At 33.3% G+C, this 22703-nt stretch overlaps 2 protein-coding genes across 2 annotated transcripts in view; one reads left to right on the top strand and one right to left on the bottom strand.

The window, feature by feature from the left end:
- Nucleotides 1–22703, bottom strand: part of Cdc73 (cell division cycle 73) — a 121368-nt gene that overhangs the window by 55691 nt on the left and 42974 nt on the right. The gene's annotated exons all lie outside the window — the stretch shown is intronic.
- On the top strand, nucleotides 5894–13454 carry B3galt2 (beta-1,3-galactosyltransferase 2). The gene is made up of 2 exons (XM_057769201.1): nucleotides 5894–6510; nucleotides 10748–13454. The coding sequence occupies exon 2, from the start codon at nucleotides 10874–10876 to the stop codon at nucleotides 12140–12142; it is 1269 nt and encodes a 422-aa protein (XP_057625184.1). The 5' UTR covers nucleotides 5894–6510; nucleotides 10748–10873; the 3' UTR covers nucleotides 12143–13454.

The following is a 22703-nucleotide window of genomic DNA, read 5'->3' as shown; positions in this document are numbered from 1 at the left end:
TGTATGAGTGCATGCATGTTTGAGTGTGTGCATGCACAGATAGGTGGGACATGTAACCTAATGAAGGATATGGAAGAAGGACATGTACCTAATGAAGGATTTGAAAAGTCTTTAGAGAGAGAAAAAGTAATAGGTGAGACAAGAAGACATATATGTGTGTCTGTGTGTGCATAGATAGGTGGGACATGTACCTAATTGAAGGATACGAAAATTCTTGGGGGTGGGAGGGAAGGGTGAGGCAAGGAGATAGACCTAATCAAGGAGATGAAAAAACCTTTATAATGAAAAATTTAAGACACTGAAGAATCAGGCAGTGGTGGCAAACGCCTTCAATCCCAACAGAGGCAAGTGACTCTCTAAGTTCAAGGCCAGCCTAGTATACAGAATGAATTCCAGAGAAACTCTGTCTTGAAAACAAAATAAAAAAAGATTTCCCACATTCATGGAGCAGCAGAACACTGAGACAGAGCTCACACATTCTCTCACACCCCCACACACCCTCCGCCAGTATGTGTAATGCTACCCGCTGAGTACCCTAATACTCTAAAACCTAAATCTTCATAAAACTTTTGGCCTGACTTTTTGTATTGAGTTAGTCAAAGTACAGGTATACTAAACACATTTAAAACTATATGCAGCACATGTTGCATGTGTAAAGCATGTCTGAGAATGAGTAAGTTTTATGTTTAAAATTGATTGATTAATCATAATTCCCAGAAAAATCACATTATGCTCATGAAAATACTGCAAAACTGAAAATACTTCAGGTCTATTATTATAAGCAATTACAAAGAAAACCATGAGTGAAAAACATTAAAATGTAGCAATACTTGTTTAGCACATTAAATGGCATCCGGAAGCAACGCTTAATCACATTCTCAGGCTTTTTGCATTTGCCTATAGATGTGATTACCTCTAGATGCAACTGAGCCACTATTATTACATTCATAGTGGTGCACATGTCTAATCCCAGCAGTTGGGAGACAAAGGCAAGCAGATCTCTCTAAGTTAGAGGTCAGCCTGTCTACACAATGAGTCCCAGAACAACCATAGCTATAAAAAAGGACCCTGTCTCAAAATCAAAAGTAAAATTTATTAACCCTGTGACTTTCCATACAATGGATTTCTTCGTTCAAATTACCAAGAAACTGAGTTGTTTTGAAAAACAAACATTTCATATTAATATCAATCATGATTCTTGACTAATAAGTGATATATAATCATCAAATACATTGGTTTAAAGTATAAAATATAGATCACATTTTATACAGTCTTTCTCTTAAAAAAAAAAGTTGGTTGCTGAGGTTATGAATCAGGTCATCATGCTTGGACGGCCAACACCTTATTCATTGAACCACCTCCACAGTCCAACACCATAATTTTAATTGGAAAAAGGTATACCTAACTGAAACTTCTAATTCACTGAGATTACAGAGAATATGAAAGCAAAATTATGTGTCTGCCAAATCACTAAAATTTTTAAATTATATTTTCTTTAAGGTCAATAGTGTATGAATCATATTTATTAATTATATGAATTGAAAGTGCTGATAATTTCTCAAAGAGATATGTATATTTAACTTTGCTTTCAAGTCAAAAGAAATTCTTAACATGAGCATCTGCTGTCCAATTTAATAAAAATTGAAGGAGAAAAATAAGGCAGGCAAATACTGACACTTGTGGTCACTATGAGATTGCTAATTTACAATTATGTTGACACATGCTTTCTATGTTCAAAGAACAATAAAACAGTTCATGTATGACTAGTGGACTTCACAGAAAAATATTTTAATAAATAATTTTTTAAAAGGTAAAGCTATTTACTAGCATTAAGTAACCAAAACGATGTCATTTGTCTGCATCTTTCATGCAATAAAAGTATTTTGAAAAAGGCAAGAGGTATAAACTCCAAGTAAATATTATTATGTACATTAGGGAACATCAGTAAAACTAACCCTAGCTCCTAGATAACTATGTCAAATATAATTTTCAAACAAAAAGGAAACCAATATAGGCTGGAGAGATGGCTCGCAGTTAAGAGCCCTGTCTGCTTTTTAAAAGGACTTGGGTTGATTCCCAGCACCCACATGGCAGCTCACAACTGTCTATAACTCCAAGGGATCTGACACCCTCATACACACAAACATGCAGGTAAAACATGGTGAAAATTATACCTGTTTAAAAAAAAAAATCTAGCACTTAAAAAAAAAAAGTATTTCGTTCTTGTCATAGGCTGAAATAAGTTTCAAGTATAGGGGTCATGTAAAGCACAAACAAAAAGGAGACCAATATAGGCAAGAGTGGACTTAAGTCTCCCATTTTCTCTTCTTATTCAACGGCAGTAGCTCAGTGTTCTACTGCCATTCTGGTTAAACTTTTTCAATATTAATATTGTTGAAATTACTGAACTCATACATAACAAAAAACAGATAATTCCCAAAGTTACTGCTAATTTTTACCATACAAAATCACTCAGAACCATCAACTATATGGTAAAAAATAAGATTTGCATATTTCATAGACATGAGAAATTAGAAAGCATTACAAACCCCTTCCTTAAATTTCAGTTCCCTAAGGATTATTACAGACATGCCTAAAAAAATTGTGACAGAGAGAGAGAGAAACATGTGGACAGTTTGAACCACAATACCCGAAGTAATTGACACCTTTTTTCCACATAAGGCCTGTGTTATGAAAATAAAAACAGATCTTTGTAAGCAACACTTACATGCCACTTATAGCTATAAAACTTAGCAAAGCAACTGTCAGTTTGCTAAGTTTGACAAAGAAACCTGCCACAATTATTTGAGTTGGTTTAAGCACAGAATTCAGTTTTATTTTAAAAAAATCAGACTAAAAGAAGTTGTACAAGGTCTCCTGTCACAGACTTTTACCATTTCTCTTGCCTAGGAAGCTAAAGTTGTTAGAAGACATCAGTAATGGAAATTTTACTTCATAGCTGCTATCTATCTATACTTTAAGCTGTTAATAAATTTAAAGAAACAAAAGTAGCTGGGTGGTGTTGGCGCACGCCTTTAATCCCAGTACTCAGGAGGCAGAGGCAGATGGATATCTGTGAGTTTGAGGTCAGCCTAGTCTACAAGAGCTAGTTCCAGGACAAGCACCAAAAACTAGGGAAACCCTGTCTCGAAAATTTAAAAAAAAAAAAAAAAAAAAAAAGTAAAAATAGTTTGATTTAAATTCTTGCTATCTGTGTACTATGCCTCATGCAGAGGAACCTCTAATTGTTCATCTTAGAAATCTTCTTGTCATATAAACACTTGTTATATAGCAATCGACAGAAAAAACATCTCACTGGTGGGTGATTCAGGTTTCAACCCAACATAGAAAGGGACCATTTTTTGAGTTATCCATGAAACCCTCAATAATTGAGAGCCATAATAAATCTAGTTCAATATCAAAAAGGCCATCTTAGAAGTTGTGTATCCGCCAGTTGTCTTGGGATGATTATTACACATTGTATAAAATGTCTCACTGTACCACACAAATATGTGTAATGGCCGTGAATTAAAAATAAAAAAACACATTGCAGGGGATGCAGAGCAGAAGTAGAGAACTTATCTAGCACTGCCCAGCTTTCAGTATTACCAAAAGGTAGATGTAAAATATATTAACAATAACTGACAAAATAATTACACTGTCCTGCCCTTGAGAAGGTAGGGCATTTTTTTCTGTCATCATATTCCCAATAGTTAATAAGCTGTGTCATAATGTATATGTTAGCATTTAGTAGCTTGTTCATAAACATTTATTGAAAATAAAAGTGAAAATACATTCAGTATTCTATTAATGATTCCTGGGGTACCATGTCAATATTGGAGGGGAAAGTTTCACAATTTCTCAAGCAGCCACGCAGTATAAAATTTAAGAATTATAGAAATTCAGTTTTAAATTTTTAAATAATCCTGTTTCAAAATTCTAATCTAACCCTCTTTCCCATCAGTAACTAGCTGGTGTTTAGGTTAATTATTTCACAACTCTAAGTACCAGTTCCTCACTTGTAAAATAGATATTACAATAATAAGATGATCATAAGGGAAGATCATTTACATACCAGCTCAGGTACTTATCACTCAACAGTAACTGTACAGTTCCCAAATCTCATTCAAGCCCCACTATTAGGAATCACTGATAATAAGAAGTCCACTTTTGCCAGCCGTGATGGCACACGTCTTTAATTCCATCACTTAGAAGGCAGAGGCATGCAGATCTCTGTGAGTTTGGGACCAGCTTTGGTCTACAGAGTGAGTTCCAGGACAGCCAGGGCTGTTACACAGAGAAAGCCTGTCTCAAAAAATAAAACAACAACAAAACAAACAAGCAAAATACCAGTCCATTTCTACTTTGGAGAACTCATTTAAACAGATTCAATAAACATCATTTCCTTAAGCGTGTGGCTAATTAACCAGGTGGGGGTGGGACACACGGACCCCCAACAAGCAGTGAACACTATAGTATGGCATTATGGAGTGTTAAGAACCAAATGCTAAGAAACTCGACTTTCAGTCCTCCTCTTACAATGTAACTAAGGAAGGCCAAAGTTCTAAACTTTAAGTTTCTCCTTTTATAGTTATTTTTTTTCTTCCTTCAGTTTTATTTTTCTAATTTTTCTAGGAGATGTAAGACACAAACTAAAGTCATAGGGCACAACTAAATCAACAAAGCACAATGTAAGTAAAACATGAAGACAAAAACTTAAAGCTTTTAAAGTACAATTTTTATTCACCTGAAATATTTCTCATTGTGTGAAAAATCAATGAAGTCTGCATACCCAAAATATATAGCACAGCTCTAAAACTATAAATTTCTAGTAGTTAGTGTCTCTAGAATATCAGAGGGTAATGTTAATTATGACCATTAAAAACAAATAACAAAAATACCTGCCAAAGATGGCCAAGCGCCCAGGTGCCTAAATAACTTTACCTGAGAAGGATTTCGGTTTCTGATATTTATAAAACCTGTTTGATGGCATTTTACTGAATCACATTTAAAAGTATTAAACATTATTAGAAGCATTGGACTCCAGGTCATAACTATACTTGTTTACACATACATGCATAATGTATAAGTATGTGTGGTATTTATTTATACAAGAAGTTCTAAAATTTTCTCTACCTTAGGATTTTAGCCAAATGCAATCATGTAGACCTCACCAATTAAAAAAAAAATCCATGCATGTATGTTATACCTACTTTATCATTTTTTTAATCTATGATACATGTAATTTTTAAGTAAAAAAAATATAACACTGAAAACAAGAAAGTGATTTAAAACTAACTTTACTACTTTCAAGAACCCTAAAAACTGCAGAGAGCAAAAGGGTAGACTTATCATAATCATTCATATCATAATCAATAAAGTAATCCAAGGCAACTGATTTAGATAAGCTCTAGAAAATGGGGACAGGAAATCCTAAATTACAAATAAAAGATAATGTTTTAACTAGACTAGAAAATCAGAACAATTTAGACAAAATACTTTAAGAGCAGGAATGTACTCAAAGAGTTAATTTACACCAACTTGCATGTGAAAGCTTTTGTTACTTCTGCTCTACAAAAGCTTAACAAACATGAAAGCCACCATCGAACACAGAAAATATTAGAAAGCTTTGCATAAGTTTAAAGATTTTAAAAACCATAACCTCTATTTCATAATCATACGTTAATGTTATACTCACTCATCACTGTATTTGTTCTGAATAAATAGAATACAACACACAGAAGCAAGATTTCTAAGCTTTTCCCTACCTTAGGCTTTTAGTCAAAATGAATGCAAACAATCACGTGGGACTCAGCCAAGCAGTGACGTTAAATTCTGCTCTGTCAGAGAGAGCATCTGTCAAGCCCACATTTAAACTGCTGCCTGCCTGTGCAGCAGCTGAAGAACCGTGGATTTCATATTACAGACTAAAACCCCAGTAAAACTGCTCAAAAAAAAAAAAAATCCTTCCTGCAGCTGCCAGGCAACGACGACGGAAGAGAGGCAAAGCCTTTTTCCCCCCAATGGAACTGAAACACAAAACCCCAGCTCTGCTGCTTTACATTGCAGCTCAGCACTACTACTAGAAATATGGATACTGAGAAGAAAATACAGCACCGCATTGTCCAGCCGGAGAATACAGCAGATGTAAAGAGCGTCAATGCATCAACTGTCAGAAAGAGTCAACAGTGCACCAAATAGAACGGACAACTACAGCCCTTTTGTTTAAAGAAAGGGAGAAAATGAAACACAGGGAAAATCTCTGAAGACTAGGGCACATATGAACAAGAAGGGTAACTTGAAGAAGACACGCCGACAGATGGACACTTTGGATACTGTGAAAAGCAATCACAGGAGGCAGACTGTTGGGGGATGTGCGCATGTTCGATAGCATCGTTTGGGGGGTTTTTTTGTTGTTTTTTTTTTCCTTTGGCTGAAGTGATGGCGTGCCAAAAGTATTTTCAGTGGGCATAATCCTCTCCACCTAAATGGCCTGATCAAGAAAGAAAGGTATGTCGCTGTCTTGTGTACAATGTGTATTAAAAATGTGTTATAATTTTATAGTCCTGCGGGCACTAATACTTGATAAACAAGTTCATGCAGTTCACTGCCCTTGAAACTATGAAAGGGTCTCTAAATATAAGATTTTAAAATTTGTCTTTTCTAAAAGACAAGCTGTCATTGTTTTATTCAACTAAACATGTAGCTGGGAGTAATTCTGTACGATTACAAACATTAAAGAAAAAACAAATAGTAATTAGATATACTAAAAAGATTCTCTGAGAAATTAAACTAGGAAAAAAAATCTGTAGCTCTTTAAAAAAAAAAGCCAGCAATTCTCTAGCAAATTAGGTCAAATTGATTCCTTGTCTAATAAATTAAAGCACATTTTTAAAAGTGGCTTTCAAAAGATAGTGCAGGAAAATTATACTAAATAGTATCTAATATGATCTTATTTTCATAGGGTCTTTTTTGGGGAAATCCTTTCAAAACAAAATCTTAACAGCTCATAGTAATATCTTTGCTCTAATATCTAGTTCCTCAGGGACGACAAACACAGTTCAAGAGTATATCAGCAAATGTTAGGTATTAATGAACTACAAGAGGATATTACAAGTTAAAACATGAGCATCAGATTACATATGGCAGTGAGTTTATGAAAAGCATAACACCATCAAGGAGTCAGTCACACGTTATTACAGTATCAATGAATACAACTTTAAACAAAGAAATATCAAATAGTTGCTCTAAGTACATTAGTGAAGTAGGGAGTTTTTAAGTAACAAACTGATTCCAAATAATCGAGTATAAGACTGTTCCTAAAGATAATTTTTAAAGTGAATTTAAAAATCTAGCATAAAATAGTTTGATATGAAAATATTCATTAATAATATAAGATCAAAATAATATCAATAATGGGCTTATGAGCTTTATTCACATGTAACAAAAATCTATCTATTGCCTCTACATGTGTCTACAAGAAAGAGATAAACTATCCTGGGGACAATCAACACCAGAAGATCAACTAACTCAATTTTACAAACCTATCGTACTTTGATTTTTCCCCTCACTTTCATAAAACTTACTAACAATAAAAAAAGCAAATAATTTTAAGATCTGTGGAATCACTGCATTGTAAAATTAAGACTGAATGTGTATCAAACCTTGTTGTATATAAACATCAATTCTCAATCATAAGTATCTGTATTGTAACAGATTAAAATTTGAAACTATTAAATGAAACAGTTTTAAAAAATCTAGCCTTTTCTAGTATCTTTATTAGAAATTAAGTTAATAGACTAAAATAAATGTTTCAAGACAAAAGTATACAAGTTTTTCTACCAAAGCATCACTTACATCTATGTCTGTTTCAAAAAAAAAAAACTAATATAATTATACCAACTTTTAAAGTTGATATGGGGGTTACATTTAATAGTAACATCCTTATTAATTTTAATCCATAAAATATAAAATCACACTGAAGGTATTATAATCAAAACAAAAAAGAAAGGATCTACTTTTAAAAAAATGTAAGACATGGCAAAATACTTCAGTCTATCCTGTTCTCATTTTCTAAACTAAAATACAACAGGCATTATAATCTGAGAATAATTTTATCGTTTAACAAAAGAAACAGTTACAGCAATTTTACTTTCTTTTTAATAGCACACACTTGCAGATATATATGTATATATCTCCATTCTGGGAAACTTTAGCAAAGAATGTTAAGGCTAGATGCATGAGTTTCATTTATAAATGGGAGGGTATCAAATAGTTATATTTGTAAAGGGATTCTAAGCCTTGCTAGATTAATACTTATAAACATGCAATACTCATGAAATTTGAATTAAGATGTATCTCCATCTTATAAAGTTATATTAAAACCAATTTATGAATGAATGCTAAGCTACAATAAAAATAATTAGCTGCTTTCTAGAACACTAAAACACTTTGAAATATCACTTTAAGTACACTTTTCTTGAAAACAATGTAACTTACTATAATAGTTAATACTTCATTCTCTTAGGTTCATTTAAAAATCTGACTTTGAATTTATTACTTTTTGAACTGTAAGTCTGCACTTTTAAAGTATCTGAATGATCGGATCTAAACCATGTTTTAAGCAATTTTTATATCAACAGAAGGCTGATAAGTATGTATTTATAACACTTGAAACAAATCAAATGAATTTCCAAAGTTACTTCTTTTTAAATTTATACACATAAGTCTTCAATATCCATTAGACTCATAAGGTGGGTGTGTATCATTAGTGCCTACCAAATAATATAATTTTCCAATAAATTCTTTAACAGTTTTCAGCTTTAAATATAATTTATAAATACAGGCAGGAAAATTTGTTTCTAAATTGGGCCATGAAGCTCTATAATTTTCAACTCATGTCATATAGGAACCATGTTTCCACAGGATGAAAACAGCTTTCATCTATATACAATACTGTAAGATTTAATCCATGTAAATAAAATTAAAAGCGAACTAGAAATTTAAAAAAAAAAATCACTGTTCGTTCATATATATAAATAAATACATTTTTAGTTTTTAGAAATACCTTATTCACTAAAAGCACCATTCAATTTCAGAAACAAGATCAAATCTTAGTGCCTGGTACACATTAGAAATTTGTTCAAATTCCCACCTACTTGCTCCTCCTAGTGGCTGCTACTAGAATAGTATTTCATTCATAACCAAACACTTTAAGCAGTAAGGTATGTGTAAGTTTTATGCTACAATTACTCAATTTCTTGAGGACTTACATGTAAATTATATTACTTCTTAAACGTATTTGTGTCAGTGTTAAACCAATCTGCCATCAACAATAAGTAGATCATTATGATAAGCTAAATAAGAACATACATTTATACATAAGTTAAAATAAGTGGCTAAGTTAAAATTTTATTTGCTTGAAGAAATTATTACAGTGAACTATTGAAATAAAATTACTTCTTGAGCACACGAATTTAATTTAATACTGCAAGTCCCAAAATTAATGATTAAATAAATGACTTCTACTTCTAAGTTTGGTTTTAAAAAAAAAAATGGAAAAATAAATGCTAAATATTTGTCTCCATTCCTCCAAACAGCTTTTATTGAAATTCAAACTACTTCTATGACCCCACTTCATCTAGAAGCATCTAAGAATAGGAAAATAGAAAAAACAAAATACAATTAACAAATACAATACAAATAAGTTTATGCTTTGCTGAAAAGCCTCTTGCAAAAGCCAGTTTTTCATTATGTGGCATCATTCATTTCTTTTGTCCAGCTCGTAACTTTTTAAAGATCAAGGAATGAATGTACTATGCTACTATAAAGACATGAAAAATAAACTAATCTCTGATTGCTGCAGAGATCTGTTTTAACAAAACATAATTCAAGAATATTTTAGGATATAATTTGTACAAAATAGGGTTTAAAGCAGTTGAAGATAGTAGTGGCCACTGCCTATATTTTGCTAAAATGTAGTCCAAAAAAAAAAAACTGTGTAAAAATGCATGTCCTTTGCCAAAATCATAAACAAATAAGACTGATCTCCTGGATACTTCCTATTTGAGGTGGATGGTTAAAATTAGTAAAATATTTAAATATTAATCACTTATTACTGTCTAATCTCACACTGAAATTACTGGACCCTGAAAATTAATTTTGACAGGTGTATCTTCTCACTGAGTTTCAACAGTGGGGGCCAGTGGAAATGCGCCAGGCAGTGTACTGTGACTAACTGAACTCTGCCACAATCAAACCTGCACCGTCTGTCCCAAAACCAATACATGACCATTTTCCAAAACAGGACACTGACTGTGCAACCATATCGTCATGGCATGTCAAATCAATTTTAATTAATGTCAATAAACTTTCCATCTGTTCTGAAGGCCTTCTTACTGAGCCTTTGTAAGAAATCTAAACATTTTTTTCTTTCTACATGACACAACTTTAAAAATCTTTACCTTAAGTCAAAAGAACAGGTGACCAGAGTTACTGAGATCATCAAATGAGTACAATAAAATTAATTTATCACTTACCTTTCAAGTGATCATTGTGTTACAAGAATATTTTAAAAGAAATAAACCTTGATTATTTCATTTTGTCAAAAGGAAACAAATTATATGCTTTCTTCTGGCTTATCCTATTTTTCACAACTTAAAAACGTCCTTTTATTAGCAATCAGAGTCCTTTCAAGTTAGTTTGTAAGTTTTTGCATTTTGTAAACCATTATGCTTCATCTTTACAGAATGACTTCAAGGGACACACAACTAAACTAGAAAATGATGACCAAAGAACAGGACTGATTCAGAAAGAAAAAAAAACAAACCCAAGAGTATTTCTGGCCTCATACATCTTACTGGATATTTACAACATGCTTCAGTGGAGGAGAAGACACTGTTGCTTTGCAAAGATGACCTGGAATGCTAAAAGGTCTCTGTTCCGGACCCACCTTATGGGTGTACTTTCCCTAGTGTTTCTTTTTGCTATGTTTTTGTTTTTCAACCATCATGACTGGCTACCAGGTAGAGCTGGATTCAAAGAAAACCCTGTGACGTACACTTTCCGAGGATTTCGTTCCACAAAAAGTGAGACAAATCACAGCTCTCTTCGGAACATATGGAAAGAAACAGTTCCTCAGACTCTGAGGCCTCAGACAGCAACTAACTCCAATAACACAGATCTATCACCACAAGGAGTTACAGGACTAGAGAACACACTCAGTGCCAATGGAAGTAATTATAATGAAAAGGGTACTGGACATCCAAACTCTTATCATTTCAAATATATTATCAATGAGCCTGAAAAATGCCAAGAGAAAAGTCCATTTTTAATATTATTAATAGCTGCAGAACCTGGACAAATAGAAGCAAGAAGAGCTATCCGGCAAACGTGGGGCAATGAAAGTTTGGCACCAGGCATCCAAATCACACGGATTTTTTTGTTGGGCATAAGTATTAAGCTAAATGGATACCTTCAACATGCAATTCTAGAAGAAAGCAGACAATATCATGATATAATTCAACAGGAATACTTAGATACATACTATAATCTGACGATTAAAACATTAATGGGTATGAACTGGGTTGCAACATACTGTCCACATATTCCATATGTTATGAAAACAGACAGTGACATGTTTGTCAACACTGAGTATTTAATACACAAGTTACTAAAGCCAGAACTGCCTCCTAGACATAACTACTTTACTGGGTATCTAATGAGAGGATACGCACCTAACAGAAACAAAGACAGCAAGTGGTACATGCCACCAGACCTTTATCCAAGTGAGCGTTACCCTGTATTCTGTTCAGGAACTGGTTATGTTTTTTCTGGGGATCTAGCAGAAAAGATATTTAAGGTTTCTTTAGGCATCCGTCGTTTGCACTTGGAAGATGTGTATGTAGGGATCTGTCTTGCCAAGTTGAGAATTGATCCTGTGCCCCCTCCCAATGAGTTCGTGTTCAATCACTGGCGAGTTTCTTACTCAAGCTGTAAATACAGCCACCTAATTACCTCTCATCAGTTCCAGCCTAGTGAACTGATAAAATACTGGAACCATTTACAACAAAATAAGCACAACGCCTGTGCCAACGCAGCAAAGGAAAAAGCAGGCAGGTATCGGCACCGCAAACTACACTAAAAGACTATTTTTGTTCAAGTGTGCAATTTGTAAATATTGCTTAAAGCATGTATAGTTAAAAACTTGATACATACATAGAACAAGTTTTAGTTCAGCTCATCATGTAAGGGAATTCAAAACTATTTTTTTAATTTCTGAAGAAACTAATTCATAAAATTACAACATTATGACAAAAAGGTATCCCAAAAGAGTCTACTTTAAAAAAAAAAAAAACTGTATAAAGAAAAGGATTCTCTGTATTAACATGCAATAAGCATGCATACATAAAGGGTTCAAGTCTTATATTAGGGATCAATACAGTGTATCTGCATACATTTTCCACATAAATCATAACTTAAGAAATGAAGATAGTCAAAAGATTCCTAGGTTTACTTTGAATTTCATCATATAATCTAATGTACAAGGGAACTTTGTAACTGTGCAAAGAACACATTTTCTGACCTGACTTTAGAGTTCTAACTTTATACCACACACAATAAGACTTAGTTAAGTTATGCCATAAACTCAGTTATATTCAGGCATTTGAGCAATGCAATTCTCATTCAAGCATTTACTTTTAAAAATAATTGATAAGTGTTTTATAATTTCTTTTATTAATTCTCGTATATACTGGGGAAATTATTTTGACATGTGATAAATGTGAAAAATTAATGTGTCTCAGGCTCAAGTTTTTATAAAATGAATTATTAAAGGTTTCAAAATAGATAAATTTTGTTTTCTCATTAGTATTAAGGGCCAACCCAGTATTTCAATGAATTTTGCATTTAGATAAAATATTGCACTCATGGAGAATGCTTAACTACAAATATACCTTACGTCACGTATGTCTGTGAAATAAAATCATGTTCCTCTAAGTGAAGCAAAAGTACTAACAAAAAAAGCACAATGATGAAGTGTTGTTGAAAAATGAAGAAAAAAAGGAATACAGGTAGAAATTTCACTCAATATATTTTTAAGATGTATGTCTGCCAAACAGCAACATACGGGTAAAGTTTATTTCCTGAGGGCAGATGTACAGAATCCAATACTTAAATTATTTTGTGAAACTTATTTCTCTCAATGTCAAGTTTACAAACCTAAGTTTCTAATTTGGTAAATGACAAATATCTGCATCACCAACTAAAAACCATTCAGGAAGAGATGGGAAGAAGCTACAAATGTTTGCTGTTTGCTTTTGGAATGGACAACACATTCAATGCACTTTTATCAAGGTACTATGCTTTTTAAAAGGTAAACACCAAAACCTTGAACTGAATGTTATAGAAATGTTCTCATATTTTGTTTGGCCCCATCATGAATTTTAACATCAATAAACACAGCCCCACTAACTTAAAAATAGTGTTTTTATTGTATGTAAATTTATCAATTTTACCCCCACTAACTTAAGTGTTTTATTATATGTAAATTTATCAATTTTAATTAAGTCAGAATGTTTCTGACCAGAATTCTAACAATTTTATCACAGAACCTATTATGAAAGGATAAATTGCCAGAAGTACAAAAATGTTATTTGTTTGTAATACACTGAGTCCATAAATTTATTCCCCCTTCTAAATAAGAAGCATTAAGGACTCTATTCCACATCAAATGTTTCTGAACAATCAGCTATGAAACATCCTCCAGCTTTTGCTTAATGATTATTTTTCACTTAATTACTCAATATAATTACAGAGTTACCAGTATTACTACAAAAAAGACATAAAAAATCACAGCAGTGATGAGAGACAGAGGGACTATCAGCATAAACAAATTCCCTCTGATTTATGCCACAGAAGAAATGGGGGGGAATGTATGTTTGTGAGCACTAAGGTACAGGTTTGTAACAGGAATAGAACCAACACCCTGATGATATTTGAAAATATAATAGTATAGTATTATTGGGTTTAAAACACTGACTTCTGAAAAACAAAATTCTTAAAAATATTTAAGTACTTATTCTTAGGTATCAATTTAAAACCATTTCTATATTCCTTATGATTGACTTGAAAGATAGTGATAATGATGATCTGAGATCCCAGAGGGGATTAAACCAAAATAAAAAATCAGTATAAAGGTGGTGGCGCACATCTTTAATCCCAGCACTCAGGAGGCAGATGCAGATGGATCTCTTTGAGTTCGAGGCCAGCCTGGTCTACAAGAGGTAGTTCCAGGATAGGCTCCAAAGCTACAAAGAAACCCTGTCTCGGGGGGAAAAAAAACAAAAAAAAAACTGTATGTTTTGTCTTTGGTAACACATGGAAAATGATGCAGGAGGAATGAGATTTCAAGGCAAAACTAGATTAAATAGTGAAATCCTGACTAAGAAGACAACCAAAACTTATTTTAAAATAAAAATTCTATTATTAATTTATTTTCACATTTCATTTCCAACAGCATAAATGTTAACTTTATAGGCCAAATAAGCCGCTATATGAAAGTCTCATCAGTTGTTAACAGTATCTACTTTACCTCAGTACTACGAAAATTTTTGAATATGAGAAAGAAATGTTTGAAAATCGCTACATGGATTTGATCAAAGGAAAGATTACAGAGTGAACTGGGTAACACTACACTCAAAGTGCTAACAGATAGTTCAAAAGGAAAATGCAAGTTTCAGTATTTACAACTCTAGTTTGTTTAAAAAAAAATAGCATAATTCTTCAATGACTAAATAATTCACATTTTACTTAATCTCTTTCATGTATTATAATATGCAAAAGTACACACATCCTCGTTGGAACTTTATTAATTTCTAGTTCCTGAAAAGTCTGCAATAATAATACCAATAATAGCATCACACACTATTCACTGATCGTGGAAGCAGTGTACCTGGTACTGTGTTAAAGTACTGTACATTACTTCATACAATACTTGTAACACTAAAAGAAAAGGCTCATGTGGGAGGTGATATATATAAAATAACAATGCTAGTAAAAGGCTTCCATCTCAGAGATTATGGTCTTATCCATTACGCTCTTCTGCTACATGTTTTACTTATGACAGAAGCTAACAGGTCTACAAACCCAAGCAAAATTGGCTTATTCCACTATTTGCCATTCTCGACTTATTCTCTTTGGCCATGCCCACAGATTTCACAGGCACTTTTCTCTTGCTAGCATATGGCACCATGTGTTAGATATAAATAAGAAAGGGGAAAAGAAAACATATTTGATCCACTAGTTGATTTCTCTTCCCCTTTGCAGATATTAGTGAATGGTAAGTTTAATTTTGAAAAACATGTATACTGCTATTTTGGGAACTGGGTTACACCTACAATGACAGGCAAGTGACTTAGAAATTTCACAACTGATGATGTTCAGCAGACAAATAAGATACTATGCATATTTATCCACTACACCATTTAACAGCTACTAATCTACAGTAAGGTCAAAACCAACTCCTCTGACTAAGTCTAGCCAGGCAAAGTGTCACACACCTTTAATCCCAGGGAAAGACATAAAGATCTTGATGTGATCGAAGCTAGCCTGGACTACAAAGCAAGCTCCAGGACAGTCAGAGTTGTACAACAGAGAGATCACGTCTCAAGGACAATCTAAAGAGGCTAGCAGGCTTCTTTCCCATGCACCCACATGGCGTAAAAGAGAACAGACTCACAAGCTGCTCTCTAACCACTACAGTTGTGCGCCACGGCACTAGTGACACACACATTTACACAAAAACCATACAGTGAATGAAATGCAGAAAATTTAAGAAAAAAATAGATTCCAGATGAAATAAAATGCAATATTAACTACTCAAGCACCTACTCTTCCTAACTTGCTTTTATCATGGGGCTGGCACGACCTCTTTAATAAATGATATTGCAGATTCAGAAAAGAGAAACTAAAATGAAGTCAAACAGCATAGTTATTTATAACTAAGCAAAATTAACTTGTATAAAAAAATAAAACAAAAGACAAGCAGGGCATGGTGAAGCCTGCCTACAGTTAGTCTAGAAGATGAGGTATAGTTCAATTACTTGAGCCTAGCAGTTCCATATCGGTTAAAGCAACACAGCAATGCTCATTTAAAAAACAAAACAAAAAGATAAAAGACAAGCTTTAAAAATGGACAAAACATGCTCTTATTGAACTCCCCTACCAATAAATCGCTCAGAATATAGAAAAAAATTTAATGGTACCAACCATACATAAGAATCATGATCTTAGGAAAATGTATCCAGGCTATTTTATACATGTTTCTCCTTACTTCGTGTCAATACATACCATTTAAGTTTATACTTATCTTTTAAGATTTATGTTATTTTATGTGTATGAGTACTTTGTCTGCATGCACATATATATGTACCCCATGCATGCATGCCTAGTGCCACAGATCCCCTAGAACTAGAGTTACAGACAATTGTGAATCCAGGTCCTCTACAATATAATAGAATGGCTGGCCCTCTCTCTAGCCAATATTATATCTTTTTAACTAAAACATATCAATTACTCATTTAATGTAATGTAGTTAAACTAAATTTAATCAAACCAAAATTATACTTTCTAGAACTAGAGGGTGAGAGACAAAATCTTAAGCAAGTAAACTATAAAATGTTTAACACATTGTTTCCAATCATTCATCAAACATTATGAAGCATCTGATATTTGTAGGTACCAACATTATAATAACAAGACAAAATATGGATGTCTTTGGTAACTTACTCTGTATAAGTGCATAGCCACATAGAGAAAACATAGAACTGTATCTGTTTGTGTCTCAGTCCAAGAATAACTTCCAAATTCATGGAAAATATGCCAATAATGAAAAACATTAGTTATTAAAGAAAAAGTGAATTCTTTCAAAGTTAGAAACATTGGAAAATTGAAAAACCAGAGACAATACAATGTCCAAGTGCTAACATAAAAATTTTGGAAAAAAAATTGTTTCATAGTTAAAACATGACTGAGAAAATGAGAAGCTTGCTATCTATACAGGCTGGAGCCCCCATATATGAAAAGGGAAGATGTAGAAAGCAATGACCATCCTCAATAGAAAATGGGGAAAAATATTAAGGCATTATAGAGCAATGATACATCCCCTAAATCAAGGTCAACCCTGGACTTAAGACAAATACTAAATCAAATTGTACAAATAAACTACTCTGTAAATAACAAATAAGGAAAAACTTTCTGGATGGCCATTTGTACTAGCAGAAATGAAAATGAAACAGATGCTAAAAGAGAATGATTTTGCAATATTTAGCAAAATTCTGCAAAAATTTGATCCCTTTGTTCAGCAATTATGCACCAGAAGTTTGAATCCAAATTATAGTGGTAATATGAAACAAAATTAAAACAAAAGTAATAACACAAGTAGGACTTTTAATAGCACAGGATAGATAACAATCATAATTCACATGGGCTACAAAGGTACATCACAATGTATTTAGTGGGAGACAATCTAAGGTAAAAATAATAGCAAAAAGCCATTGGCATTACTATCACAAAGCTTTAACTGATATGTTATAGACATACGCAAGATTAAGAAATGTTACGTAAAAAATTGATACATTAAAGTTCCAACCCCCTATGTGGTGGTATTTGAAAATGAGGTCTTTAAAATGTAATAAATCGACAGCTACTGGAAATGCTGACCTCACAACAGAATAAGTATACTTCTAAGAAGGAAGCAAGTGAAGCATAAGGTTAGGTGGACGTTCCTTCCTTGTTAACAACAGAACTCTTTCTTTTATAATAGGAAGAATTTAAGCAAAAACTCTGGTTTTAGGATTACATTGGAATTATTATACTAGCAATATAAAAGACATTGCCTAGCATTTCAAAAGAAATTTCTGTATCTGTCTACTAAAATATCAAAAGACAAAGGGAGCCTCAATGGTAAAGAACTTTTTTAAAAAACTATTTTTAATTAAGCCTCTTGGGAAACAAAAGTGGGCAGATCTCCAGGAGTTCAAGGCTGGGCTGCTCTACAAAGCAAGTTCTAAGACAGCCAGAGCTACATAACAGAGAGAGCCTGTCTCGAAAATTTTTTTCACCAAATTATTTATTTACTCTATGTGTGTTTGCATGTGCTTATGCACACATATGCCACAGCAAGTAGAGGACAGATTGTAGGAGTTAGTCGTTTCCTTCCACCATGTGAGTTCCAAAACTAAACTCAGGCCATTAGATTTGGCAACAAGCACTGACCAATTCCCCAGTCCACTGAACACTTTCAGAGCTCAGGTTACAGTTTCTAGATACCACTGCCTTATAAATCAACAACTTATCTTTGCAGAAATGCTGAGTTCCATATCTGTAGTAGAAAATAAACATATGACTTTGCCAGAAATCAAGGAATGAGAATTAATGAAGTCAAAATATATTAGGTCACAACTTCAAGAGGCTCTCTACTGACTAAGATGAAGTATCTAGATAACTAGACTGATTGTGTCAATTGATATATCAATTTATTTCATTACAATTACCAATATACTATATATGTATCTTATAACACCATGTTAAACAGACAATAAAATTTATTTTAAAATAAAATGAATTCAGCAACAAATAAAATTGTGAGATTAAAGAGAACTCTGTCCATAACATACAAAAACCCAAATTTTTATTTAAAAAAAGAGTAACAAAGAAAAAGTTACTACTTTAACTAAAACTATAACTGGACCAAAAATTAAATATAAAATATATATTCAAATCTCTGTGTGTGTACACGTGCACACGTTTCTGTATGTGTGTTATGTATTCAGTTCCTGTATACAAATCCTCAGAGCTCTTAGAGCACTAGGTTGGTTCTTTAATTGCAACAGTTTCTCCAACTTTTTGGTTTGTTTGCTTACTTTATGACTGTAGCCAAAAAAAAAAAAATCCTAAATGATGGAAGATTAGCAGACAAAACTATTCCTAGTGTGTATAGGGATTCCATGCCCATAGAATGCTTTTCCACGGGAATAGAATTGGAATGAGAAAGAATCCAAGAGCAATTTATAAGTTAAAGAATAGAAGCTGAAAACAGGTGCAGTGGTTCATGACTTTAACCCCAACATTAGTAGGCAGAAGAGGCAGGAGAATTGTGAAATCAAAGCTAATCTGAGCTGATAACAAGATAATAGCTGGAAAAATAAGTAGATAGATGGACAGACAGACAAAAATAAAATACAAAGTTGAACACTATCTAGCATTTTCCTCTTTAGCAAAACCTCTCAGAAGAATAACCAAAGTTGTGCTAGTCTCTGCAATTTAACAGAATGAAGACTATGTTGCAATAAGGAGCCCATGTTCCTAACATCATATCCTTTTGAGGCAGAGCCAGCAGAACTCTAATTACAAAATTTTCTGGCTAGGCCTGATACAATGTAAAACCGCTGTCTGAGGTTAGAAATGACAGAATAATCTAGCATTTTTCTCTTTTTCTTAAAGTTTGGTTTTTAAATTTTTGTTTAAAACACCTCCCATCATCAGAGATTTTGATCTCTAGACAACATTAAGAAAAAGAAGAAGAGGGCAATGACGGTGCACACCTTTAATCCCAGCACTGAGGCAGCAGGGGCAGGTGGATCTTTGTGGGTTTGAAGGCAGTCAGTCAGGTCTACAGAGTGAGTTCCAGGATAGTCAGGGAAACAACAAAGAGAAACCCTTTCTTGAAAAACAACACAAATAAACAAAAAAATCCAGTAGTCTGAAAGTGTTCTTATTCACACCTTTTTTTTTCTTTGTGTTTTTTTTTTGTTTTTTGTGACAGAGTTGTTCTGTGTAGCCTGTCATGGAACTAGCTCTTGTAGACCAGGCTGGCCTCCAACTCACAGAGATCTGCCTGCCTCTACCTCCTAAATGCTGGGATTAAAGGCGTGCGCCACCACCCCCAGCTTTTAATTCACACTTTTCATCTTACCATCTAGTACACATCTCACTAAAAACACAATGGTAACATTTCTGAAAGAGAAGCTTAGACAATAAATGATTTAGAAAACAACCTTTTTCTAGAGACATCATTAATTATTTAGGCGAAATAAACTAAAGTTACAGAGACACAGAGGGTATGTGTTATATTCACATTACGTAAAAGGATAGCTTACATGTTTCGGTGGACAAGAACAAACATAACATAAACAAGAGGCCAATATAAACGGTAGGGTGACACTGACCAGAAGGCCCAACTAAAGCAGTCATAATACAGTACACCTAAGCCCTCTGTTCCGTTAAACTTAATGAATACTGGGAATACTAACAGAGAAAGAGGTCCAACCCCAAATTTTGGTCTCATAGTGCTGATACAAGCTTTATACTAAATAAAAAGAATTAGGGAAGCACATATATTTAATTATGAAAGGTGTGGACCCACTAAAGGTTGTATCAACTCCTATATAACAAGAAGCTGTTAATCTGTCAGTAATTACTGTCATTCCCAAGAAGACTCCTGGTTCCTAGAAGACAATCTGTACCAGGGTACACAGTCTTCCCATCACAGGTAACTTGGTCTCATCCTGAAAAATAGTCTCCCCGTTCCACGTTATTGTTCAAGGTGACTGATGGTTTAAGAAATGACTCATCCTTGTGCCTGAGTTATCACTCACTTATAAATAGCCATTTCTTGAATGATTAATGTGCCTACTTGCCCATTAAACAGGTGACACTAAGAACAGGAAACAAATGAAGAATGGAGACTGAAATTTCAGGCTTTCATCATGTCTTAATTCCCACTCTAGACCAAGGAAAGAGCCAATGCTTTCCAGGCACGCCAGCTTCTTGGAACCTGTTACAATATGTATTTCTTGAACAACAGATACAAATGTGTTTATTCACTTTAAGTATGAGGCAACCTCTAGCTCATTTATATCAACATTATATGTATGAGGGAAAAAAGGGAGGACAGAAAGGAAGAGAAGACACTTCTATTAGAAAAATAATCCATTTAATGAACTTTATTTGTAAAATATCATCAACTGAGTAAAATGTGAAGAAAACTTTCTACCTAATCCAGTTATTCTTAGGAAGAAAACTTTGAAATAGTATCTCGTTCTATGGTGTACCTTCACATCTTTCAAACAAATACTACAAATCGAAATGTTTTCAGTGGTGCTATGCTGAAGCTACACAGTAGGCGCATGACAACACAGTATAACTACACATGTCCTTAATCAAAGTCTTCTACAATGGTGCTTGTCACACTATTTCTCTGCCTTTTGCATTCATTGTGGGTGAATTTAAAAAAAAAATCTTTTATACCATGACATAAAAAAAACTAAGGTGCTTTTTAACACTAAACTGGAATTAAAGCAAAAATATTCTACAACTCCTATCCTGTCCTGTGAGATAAGTCAGACCTTTAGGATACCTGCATTATGAATAAATGTTAGTTACCTCAAAACCACTTCTTGACCAAACAGAATACAATCGGGTACTAGTGCTTAAGTTACATTACCTATGTATCTAAAGAAATATATTCTACCTGGAGAAATATTAGACATAATAACAAGGAAAAGTAACAATGGCAAATTCAAGAAGTAATCAAAGTAAATAAATGGCACCATAAAGTATCAGTAACTCAAAAACTGAGTAATTTTATGTATCATAGGTGTCCCCAAATTTGACTCAAATTATTTGAAGATCATCTTTTACAATGCAATGCAGCTAAAGATAATGCATTTCTAGTAAAGCTTTCTGTGCTTGTTTTGTCTATATGATGCTGGAGTTTTAACCCAGAGCCTCACACATGCTAGTCAAGTACTACACTGACCCCTCAGCCCTCACTTTAAAGTTATGTTTTCCTTTTATATTTAAAATCAATAAGGTCTCATTATGTGGCTCAAATTGGCCTCAAACTCATGACCCCTCTTGCCTCAGTTTTCTAAATGCTGAGATTACAAGCAGGTACTACCACACTCAGCCCAAAGGTACAGTCTTATTTCCTGATAATGCTACAGTAACTTTTACACATTATGATACATTATAACATACCCACATATCAGCATCAAAACGATGGGTTACTGTGCCACTCCATCTAACCCTCATGGACACTACATAGTACTATGTATAGCTTTATAGGATGTATCGCTAAAATCAAAAGATAACATCAAAAGCTGAACTGGGGAGGTTTTATCTAATAATAATAACAGAAGATAAAACAGTATCTTCTAAAAGATTAAAGGAGTGCTTAACTTCAGTTCTAAGATTTAATTAATAAAATATATTAAGGATTTAATTTCAGAATACTTAAAACAACAAGTAAAAGACCATAATAACAGAAATATAAGCAAAAGAATAGAACCCTCTATTTGAAAGTAAAGTACCAAATCTGGGAAAATATATGATTACAGGATCAATAATCTCTAGAATTTACTACTTGTAGATGACAACAGGATATATGATTAATTTGTTAAATTCATAAGAAGTTAAAATGACCTATTTCCAACAACATCTTTATTTCACCTTACATACTACTGAAAAAAATCTAAATGTAAAGGACATGTTATCTCAACGTCACTGTAATACACGCTCAACTGTAAAAATAATCCAGTTCTAGAACAATACTTTCTCTAGCAAAAGCAGGACCTTAAAGTTTCCATTTCCAACCATTTCAAATAAATGTCTTCAACTTATTCACAGAAAAGCAGTATTCCAAA

Source organism: Chionomys nivalis, chromosome 5 (assembly GCF_950005125.1).
Source record: "Chionomys nivalis chromosome 5, mChiNiv1.1, whole genome shotgun sequence".
In the NCBI taxonomy this organism is placed as follows: Eukaryota; Metazoa; Chordata; class Mammalia; order Rodentia; family Cricetidae; genus Chionomys; species Chionomys nivalis.
This window is presented reverse-complemented; position numbering and strand designations above follow the sequence as displayed.

Excerpts from the sequence above, each read along its gene's own strand:
- B3galt2 (XM_057769201.1), top strand. The coding sequence starts at position 10,874 with ATGCTTCAGTGGAGGAGAAGACACTGTTGCTTTGCAAAGATGACCTGG.